General features: G+C 49.4%; 1 protein-coding gene across 1 annotated transcript in view; it reads right to left on the bottom strand.

The window, feature by feature from the left end:
- PHGDH (phosphoglycerate dehydrogenase) overlaps positions 1-7,023 on the bottom strand; it is a 30,974-nt gene extending 23,951 nt beyond the window's left edge. Inside the window, exons 1-2 of the mRNA XM_052637734.1 lie at positions 6,821-7,023; positions 1,089-1,240 (exon numbers count right to left, since the gene is read on the bottom strand). Of these exons, the coding sequence (XP_052493694.1) occupies positions 1,089-1,240; positions 6,821-6,958 (290 nt within the window). The 5' untranslated portion in view covers positions 6,959-7,023. The remainder of the gene's footprint in view (positions 1-1,088; positions 1,241-6,820) is intronic.
- Between the last annotated feature and the right edge of the window lie 3,062 nt (positions 7,024-10,085).

A 10,085-nucleotide genomic window follows, 5' to 3' on the forward strand; every position in this document is an offset into this window, starting at 1 on the left:
GATTCTTAGAATCTGTCTTTCTAAGAACACCTGGCTTCCTGTCACCCGCAGCTAATGACCACACTAAACAGGATATGGGAGGTAGTGCTGGGGCCAGGGGGCTGGTGCTTCTGGATCCAGGACAAGACTGAAGGATGGGTTGCATTGTGTTCTCGGTCACTCAGTCATGTCCAGCTCTTTGTGATCCCATAGACTGTAGCCCTCCAGGTTCCTCTGTCCATTGGATTTTCCAGGCAAAAATACTGGAGTGCGTTGCCATTTCCTCCCAACCCAGGGATGGAAGCCACGTCTCCTGCATTGGCAGGTGATTCTTTGCCAGTGAGTCACTTGGGAAGCGCGGAGCATGCTACCGGTTAACATCGCTTCTGTTGGATACTGACCTCAGGCTGATAACCAGGTCAGTTAACCTCTACCCTACAGAGGGAAGTGGAGAGGAGGGAGGGGAAGGTCTTGACGATGATGAGGCTCCCGAGGGAAGAGAAAACATGGAGGATGGAGAAGTGGACAGGGATAACTTTGCCACTCCATCTTATGTCAGAGTGGTGCCGGAAATAAGGGTTGCCATGACCTTGGCCATGAGTTTCTGCAAAAAACAGCTCTGAGGAGGACCCCTTCTTTCTTGGCCCTGGAGTCTGAAAGAGAAACTGGGGTCCCTTTCCAGAAGAGCACAGGGAAGAGAGGAAGAGAAAGAGTGGGCAAGTCTGTCTACTAGCAAAGGCTGTGCTGCAGCACAAGAACCACCATCCAGTGGAGCCTGCAGAACCGGGCTCCATGCGGAACCACAGAGGGGGAGGGGCAGGCTGCAGCAGAGACTGAGGGAAATCCACGAAGGCTCTTCTGATCCCTCAGCCAGGCTGCAGGCGTGCAAGCATCTGTGGGGTGAGTTTGTGAAGCATTTTCAGATTAACAAGACAGCTTCCATGTCAGAAACCTGGGGAACCACTAAGCCGTGAGCTCCGACCTGCCCCCACCCCATCTGTTCTCAGCCTGGAGCAGGCAGCCTCTTGGACCCTCTTCTGACTCTACAGGCATCTCCTCCCTCCACGCAGTCAGTCTCCACACTCACTCCCACCACCTCCACGACTTACTTCATGACCAGGATGCCCTTTCTGGTTGCGGCCTCCAGATCCACGTTGTCCACGCCCGTGCCAGCCCTGCCCACCACCTGCAGCTTCTCTGCCGCGTTGATGATGTCAGAGGTCACCTTGGTGGCCGAGCGGACAATAAGGCCTTCACAGTCCTGAGGCAGAGAAAGAAACACCTGGATCCCCAGAGTTGGTCTCTGTACAGCCTCTCTGTCCAAGGTGGGAGTCCCTGCAGGCTGATGCTGGATAGCCAGGAAAGGCATGTGTATGCGCACACACCTCTGAAAGCCTTCACCAACAGTCAGGCTTGGGTTCAAATCCAAGCTCCAGCCCTGACAAGCTAAGACTCTGAGCTTCAGCCTCCTCAGGTGTGTGAGGAGGAAATGACAGGTACAACCCCTGGCACAATATCTGGCCCTGCTCAAGGGACATCACTTCCTTCATCAGACACGGAGCTACTAAAGGGGTGAGGTGGGATCAGATTCCACTTTGCGAGCCCCTATGCCTGGTACACAGAATGCACTCAATAAATGTTGGTCGGCTGAATAAGTGAAGTTAATAAAAGACAAATTATTAAAAGAAAAACATTTCCTAAAATAGAAACCACAGTAGAGGGAAGGGGAGAAAACAATTAAGCTGGTTCACAGTTGCTCAGAAAACCAGGCACTATTAGACTAAAACTAAACCTATGTGAGAAATCAGACTTTTTGGATTCATCACAGTCATTTTACCTGGGCTAAGCCAGACCTGAGGATAATCGTCCTTAGGCTTGTCCAGCATCTGATGGTATCTTCTGCAGAATAAGGATGCTGTGCCAAATACTCAACGAGAAGGCCCAGGAAATGGAGCTGGAGAGCGATTGCACACTCTGCCCAACGCTGGCTGTCCCAGGTTTCGTTGATGAGCAAGCTGCAAGGGCGTCTGCATAAGCAACAAGCTGGGAACCAGGAGCCTGGGGCTCTAGGCCCCGTGCTGCCAATGACACACTGGGTCACTGTGCCAAGTTATGTCACCACCACCCCTGGTTTCCTCCAGTAACACAAGAGCACTGGAATAGACAGCTGATCTGAAGCCTGTAACTCACTCTGCATTTCCCCAGTGGGGCACCCAGCTGGATCCCATGAGAACCTTCCCTCTTCCCTTCCCACCACATGGATTCCAAAGACAAAGAGAGGCTATTGGCATCTGGCTTCCAGGGTAAGGGCCCACTCTGTGTTTACTGTGCACAAGTCCAGAGCCTAGGAACAAGTTTGGACAAGTTAAATGCAGGGAGAACAGAGGGTTCTTTTCCCACCACGGAGGGGAGAGGAGAAAAGAAGCTTACTCTGCAGTCTACTTAGATCTGGAGGGCTTCTCAACACTGGGATGATTCTTTAGAAAAGGCTGAAAAAGTACTTCTCTGGAGGTGTGAATGTTTCATGCATGCTCACTGGCTGGAGCTCTGCCAGACCAGAGAGAGCTGCATCAAGGACCCTTCACCAGCACTTCACACCCTTTCGTGTCTGTGGTTCTGAAATAGAATGCTCCTTGAATACTCTCTCCAAAGCTGCCAGCCCTTCCCCAAACCCTGGGAATCTTCTCACAGGGCAGTCTAGCTGCAGAAGGGCATATAGACTCCCCAGGAGTGCACCCCATCGCTGCAGACTCCAAGGACAAACACGGAAACACCAGTTTTTAACAAGCAGAGCCTCTCTCTGTGGAAGGATCTCCCTTATGGAGATTTATCCTACATTCTCTCTCTGTTTCCCTCAAGGGTGTGTCCCAGCTTCCTCTGAAGCCACGAAGTCTACAGAGCCTCCAGTCAGACCAGCTGAGATGTACAGGCAGAGCTCGCCCATCCCAAGTGAGAATCTGCCTTTGCAGACTTCCACTCAGCAGACACTGGTCCCACATGATCTGGACATCCCTGTGGCCAGAGTTCACAAACTTGCAAGGCCTCTTATACCCTCAGCTACCTCTGTTCCTGTTCATTCAAACAGCATCAGTTAATTCATTCAAGGGAATTCCCTGGGGGTCCAGCGGTTAGGACTCTGCACTTCCACTGCCAAGAGCCCAGGTTCAATACCTGGTCAAGGAACTAAGATCCCACAAGCCACACGTGGTGAGCGCCGCTCCCCCCCCCCCCCAAAAAAAGTTAGGATTCAGTCAATCTGCATACATTTACTGAGAGTCTGCACTCCCAGGCACCGTCCCCCTCTCAGGACCCTGCCATCCCTCTGAGATGTGGCTCCCTGCTCTCCCCACCTCTCCTCTACTTCTGAAAACTGCAGCCCACATCCTCTCAGAAGTTTGCTGTGGTTATAATTTTCTTCTGCAGCATCGCAAGGTCCTCTCTGGCGCTCCTGCGACAGGAATCTCAACACCACACCTACTCTGCCGTTTGCTGTTCTCTGCTGTGTGTGCTGTATCCGCGTATGACAGCTGGCTGGAATAGGCATTTGCTGCACTCGGTTTGCCTTCCTACTCCCAGCCCCTCAGTGGCCTCAGAGCTGGAAAACAGCAGGACCCTGTTCTGCTGGATTTATGGCTGTTTCAGACAAACTATGCCAACTCAGCAGTGGAAACACATTCATGCTCCTCAAGTTCACACATGCTTCCGTTCCCAAGGAGGACAGGCTTCGCCTTGGAGGTGATTTCAGCATTGCTCCTGCCTCACAACTGAATGACCAAACACACAAGCACGCGCTGACTTATGTAACAGGGGACGCCAAAGAAAGTCTCCAGGTTATGTTCCCCTGGCTGCAGAGAATGCAGGTCGGTACTGTTTGGCACAATATATGTGATCCTCATTAAGTAGATGGCTATGTAACCTTTGCAAACCAAATCCTGGTGTACAGGCTGGAAACGTGCTATTTTAAAAGAGCCTTTCAAAACATGGACTCTTGCCTGGAAATTTATCCCCTTCTTTTGCTTTCTTAAAACTTGGAGATAAAGATACTAAGGTGCCCCAGAAAGTTAAATGCATTACCAGCCTGCATTTAGTGGATTCTGACCAGCACTGTTATTTAATGAAACAGAAGAAAATATCAGAACACAGCATATACAATGTGGGTGTTCTTTCATGAAACTGGAGTGTATGCGTGTACACATATGTGTGTGTATACTGAGTTACGGTGTAACGTGAATTTCCTATTGTGGGTCATGGTCAAAGTCTAAAACCACTGATAGGTGGTAAGACTTAATGTTTATTACTAGATTTGTATAAGATGATAGAAGAGGGGTACACAGTCTAAATAAGAGTTTTGTTGAGTTCCAACAAGAAGTTTTATTATTTCAAGCCAGTGTTTTCCAAACTTTTGACTAAGACCCACAGTAACAAATACATTTAGCCTTACTATCTGTATTGCTGTCTGATATTTACTTTTTTTTTCTTTTTAATGCTAATCACGACCCATTAAACAGACTTCAATGCCCACTAATGAGCTGTGACTTGCTTCAAGTCTGAAAAGCATGCTTCTGGGGAATGATTGTACTTCCTGACCACGGAACGAGAGAGAACAAACCGTGCCTGCCCAGAATACCAAGGAGTGTGAAGGGAGGCCAGGCATGGTTCTATCAACCTGCTCCAGTTTCTTTCGGTATATAAAAGGCTTAAACAGGGGAGGCCAGGGGCCGCTAAGCCAGATACCTCTCCACTCAGAATAACAAGAGGTAGCTTGGATAGGACCCACTCCAGTGTTCTTGCCTGGAGAATCCCAGGGACAAGGGAGCCTGGTGGGCTGCTGTCTGTGGGGTCGCACAGAGTCGGACACGATTGAAGCGACTTAGCAGCAGCAGCAGCAGCTTGGATAGGAGTCCTTTCATTGGCCCAAGGAGAGGGATTCCAAACTTAGTGTTTTTCTACAAAGGCAGACATGAAAACTGGGCATGCCCAAATCCCTCAACAATGTAGCCAACAAACACCTCTCTTCCTGCCAGGAGTTTGCAGTGCCTTTAAAACATCCTTTGTGTCCCAGCCCCCAATTCCCAGCCAACCTCCGAACATCCTGGAACCCTGCAGCTAGTGACCAAGGGCTCCCATTCTTGTCAGTTCCACTCACTCACCACTTCCTCATCCCACCCTACCCCAGGGGTACAGGATTTTCATTTCCACAAGAAGTCCCATGCACACTTCCCAGCCAGGTGGTCTGGTGGAGGTGAGGATCTAGAGACCACTACACTGCCTTCTGGCCACTGCCCAGAGCCAAAGCCACTGCTGCCATCTGCACATAGGAGGAGGTGACAAGTGAAGTGCCTGTCTCCCATTCACTCCGAGGGTGCTCCAAGGACCAGCTCCTGAGTCCTTGGCCCCCACCAAGTCAAGGCTGATCACCCTCTCCTCCCCACTTGAGCAGCAGTGGGGCAGGCAGAGGCTTAAGCTTCTGATGGTCTCATTTAGCACTCAAGTACTATGTTATCTGGTCATTAGCTTCACAGTCTATTAACCAGGCTCCCCAACCAGCTGACAAGCTTCTGGAAGATAGGAACCAAACTTCTCTGAGTACAGGACAGGCGCTGGATACAGTACCATGGGGACAGAGCCAACAAGGATTCCAAGGAGAAACCCAGGAGGAGATACAAAGGCAGTTAGGAAGACCGTGGGATTGCCTCACCGCTAGAGCAACAGCTGCCACCTCTGTGGTTTGATTTAAGGGACTCTCGGAGGAGTGAAGGATGGAGGGGTGGATCTGGGCTGAGTCTGGCTGAAGTTGGTAGGAGGCTACAATGCCGGGTGTGGGAGTTGGGGGGCAAGGGAGAATACTTCCGGACGGGTGGGGCGGAGACACCTGGGCGCTGGGTGCCGTCCAGAAGTAAGAAGTGCGGTAATGGGAGTGAAGAGTTCCCAAAATAAATGTTATAAGCCTAGACGAGGCTACCAAATCTCACAGGGATTTTACAAACCAGGTAAAGAAAAATCCGAAGTACACGGCACTAATTATATAACACGACAAGCGGTGACACGCTCCTGAGAAAGATTTGCTAAGAAATACACGTTTCCTGGGAGCATTTGGGATCGGATTCTCTATGGATCTGGCCATACCTTGCCGCGCCGAGGCCAAAGGTGAGGTCATCCGCCGAAACCGCTGGCGGAGACTAAGCCTGGACCGCCCGAGCCGCGGTCACGGCTGGGCGGCCGGCGCGGGGATCTCTGGCGCCCCCATCACCCGCCCCTCCTGCCTCCGAGCGCTCCCAGGCGGCCGAGGGGCGGTGAAAACTCTCCGTAGTCTTGCATCAGACTAAAGGCGGGTATGGCGTTTGCTGCCCTAGTCCCGCCGCTTTCCCTGCGGCTTCTGGGGGAGCTTGCTGGAGCAACCACGCGACAGGCTGGACTCCGCCAGCGTCTCCCAGGGAAGGCAGGACTTGGCTGGGCTGGGCCGGCCAGGGAAGGCTCGCCGCTCCCTGAGTTCCAAGAAGGGAAGCTACTTTGGCGCCCCTCCCCCCGGCACCCCCGCGCGAGGCGGGAGAGAAGGCCCTGGGGAGCCGCGCTGGCATCCCGCGGGCAGCCGGCACTTTGCAGTGTTGGCGGGAAACGTTCCAACGTGGAACACGCCGTTGCAAACTGAACGGAAAGTTTGCATCCTGCAGCTTGCAGAAGTTGCTTCCTCCCTCCTTCTCCCTCCACCTTCCCCAGCCCCCAAACTCGGGAGACCCCCAAGACTGACACCAGGTAGGAGGTGAGGGTGGGGCGCGCTGGGCCGAGTGTGTCAACCACTGTCCACGGAGGATGCCACACAGCCCTCTCACGCTCGCCTAACCTGCAGCTCGGCTATCAGCTCCTCTTTGCTCAGGTTCTGCTTCTCCACCACCTGCAGCCCTCCATCTTGCAGGATCTTCCGGCAGCAAGGGTCCAGGCTATCACTGATAAGCACTTTCCGTAGATCTGCAAAGGCCATTGCTGGAGTCGGCCTTGGAATCTGCAGCTTTTCCTGGGCAGAAATACCTAAAGAGAAACGCGGCTGCTTCGGCTGGCGGGCTTCAGTAACTGGGCAGGGTTCGCGATTGGACAGAAACTCTCCAACTCTCTGTGACTCCGCCCCCTCGTGGTGGTTCTGGGTCTTCAGATCTCCTCCCACTTTATTATCCTCTGGAGACAGTCTCAATCTCAGCCAAAGCATTTCTCTATACCTGGTGAGCAGACAGAAGCATTTTTTGCTGAGTAGCTGATTCATATCTGAAATAAGTTGAAAAATATTCGCTCTCATCATGAGAGAAATATTTCCTCTTCACTTTCCTCTTAAGGACCTAACTCTTTAACAATCAATCATTTATTAACGCACCTACTATGTGCAAGGCAAGGTGCTGGATGCTGAAGGGGCTCGAATTTCAAAAAGACATAGCCTCTTTCCTCTAGTTGGCTAACATCCCAGAATATCAAAGACACAGATGTGTAAAGTTAAATAATAAAAAGCAATAGGGAACTGTTTCTGAAACCTTACAAAACCGTGATTAATTCCAAATGAATGATACAATGAAAATTATAAATTTGAAAAAGAACAAGGGACTGGTCCATTTGGACCAGCCAAAATATTTGTTCAAGTTCAATATCCTCCTCTTCCACTACTTCCTCTCTGATTACTTAAAAAAAAGAAGAAAAAGAAGAAAATGAGATGTCAGTCTGGCCTAATTTATATGTTGACCAAGGAGGCACTTCCCAGCCCTTATCTCCTTTATGTTTAAACCTTATGACAAACATGCTCTTCCATGCCCTATCTTATAGAATACTGGAAAGTCTTGTTTTGGATTTGTTAAGACCACCTAGGATCAGAAACAGAGTCAGGGACCCTCACAGATGAATTGGAATTCATTATATTCAGCCCACTTCACCTTTATGTTCTGTTGTCCTCCACTATTCACAATGCTCGGGTGCAAGATCCTTATCCTATAGGACTATGCAGTGTCAACAGTCTCGTGTAATGAAGCTTTGGACAGATAATTCCTAGGCACAAATCAGAAGTTAGACCAAATGCTTCCAATAGGAAAGAAGATAATTTGGCTCTCCTGTTTGCTAGTTTGGATGATTTCTTGCGCCCGCGTCCCAGCACTCCTGAGTATTTCATTTCTCTCCCTCAGGAGGTGCCCAGCAACCCTGGAGGCCCTGGGAGCTGACAGTGGACCTGGTCCTGGAGGCTAACAAAGCAACTTGGCGAGCACCCATTTTGGCTACCTCTTTAACTCAACTGGTTCCTGGACTCACCCTCTGCTTCCATTCAGTGTAGAATCTAAAGCCCACTGTATCTCAAGGGTAACCCCAACCCTTGACCCCAAGTCAAACTTTTCAGATGCTGTTGAACTCAGAACCGGAGGCCCTTCCACACCTGTCACCTGGGCATTATTTTCTTGCTTTAGTATTTATGACCCACCTACTTTCACACTGGACACACAAAAGGTACTTCTAAGCCCGTTAAGAAAGTAGTCAACAGATGTGTTCAGTTCCAGTTAGAAAAGAAGGTGGATAATAATTTTTATCATAAACAAGTCAGAAACTTGCTCCTCTTTTAAATTTTCTGTAGCATTGTCTTCAAGTTATCTCATAGTACCTTGGACAACATATATGTGAACATTTCATGTCTCATTCTCCCCCCAGGATCAGAGACACAACTTTATGTCCCTCTAAACTAAGATCATGGCATCCGGTCCTATCACTTCATGGGAAATAGATGGGGAAACAGTGGAAACAGTGGCCGACTTTATTTTTGGGGGCTGCAGATGGTGATTGTAGCCATGAAATTAAAAGACGCTTACTCCTTGGAAGGGAAGTTATGACCAACCTAGACAGCATATTCAAAAGCAGAGACATTACTTTGCCAACAAGGGTCCATCTAGTCACGGCTATGGTTTTTCCAGTGGTCATGTATGGATGTGAGAGTTGAACTGTGAAGAAAGCTGAGTGCCAAAGAATTGATGCTTTTGAACTGTGGTATTGGAGAAGACTCTTGAGAGTCCCTTGGACTGCAAGGAGATCCAACCAGTCCATCCTAAAGGAGATCAGTCCTGGGTGTTCTTTGGAAGGAATGATGCTAAAGCTGAAACTCCAGTACTTTGGCCACCTCATGTGAAGAGCTGACTCATTGGAAAAAACTCTGATGCTAGGAGGGATTGGGAGCAGGAGGAGAAGGGGACGACAGAGGATGAGATAGCTGGATGGCATCACTGACTCGATGGACATGCATCTGAGTGAACTCCGGGAGTTGGTGATGGACAGGGAGGCCTGGCGTGCTGCACTTCATGGGGTCGCAAAGAGTCGGACATGACTGAGTGACTGAACTGAACTGAATAGTGCCTAGCACATAGATTTTCATGTTGGAGATTCAGAAGACATTGCATTCAAATTTAACTTATCAAGCACCTACTATGTGCCAGGTACCATGGCTTAACACTGGGGTGCAGTGATATACCAGTCACACCCCTTTCACCTGAAAAAAAAAAAAAGAAAACAGCACAGACATAGAGAATGGATTTACACATAGCAGAGGAAAGAGAGGGTGGGATGAATTAAGAGAGTAGCATCGACCTATATACAGTACCTTGTGTAAAACAGATAGCTGGTGGGAAGCCCTGTGATGACCTAGAGGAGTGGGACACGGGGCCTGGGAGGGCGGCTTAAAAGGGAGGTGATACGAGTATACTCATAGCTAATTCATGTTGTTGTACAGCAGACACTAACACAACATTGTAAAGCAATTATCTTCCAATTAAAAGTAGATTTTAAAAAAGAAGAAAAACAACATTTAAAGTATAGCATTCAAAGAATAAATAGAAATATGAAGTGCTTTAACAGCAAGAAGGAGACCTCCCAGCACAAACTAGGGGCAGCAGGAAAGATTCTAGAAAGGTTGCCCCTGAGCTGATGCTTCAACGCTCATTGAAGGCAGGCACTTGAAGAGGTCCAAGGATACAGAGATGAGTACAACTTATTCTGCCTTCAAACTGCTCATGGTCAGTCACCTAATCTTGAAAGCATATAGGATATATAGAATAGGAAGCTTCCATGTAGAGGAAAAAAAAATAACATTTACAAAA

Source organism: Budorcas taxicolor, chromosome 3, assembly GCF_023091745.1.
Source record: "Budorcas taxicolor isolate Tak-1 chromosome 3, Takin1.1, whole genome shotgun sequence".
In the NCBI taxonomy this organism is placed as follows: domain Eukaryota; kingdom Metazoa; phylum Chordata; class Mammalia; order Artiodactyla; family Bovidae; genus Budorcas; species Budorcas taxicolor.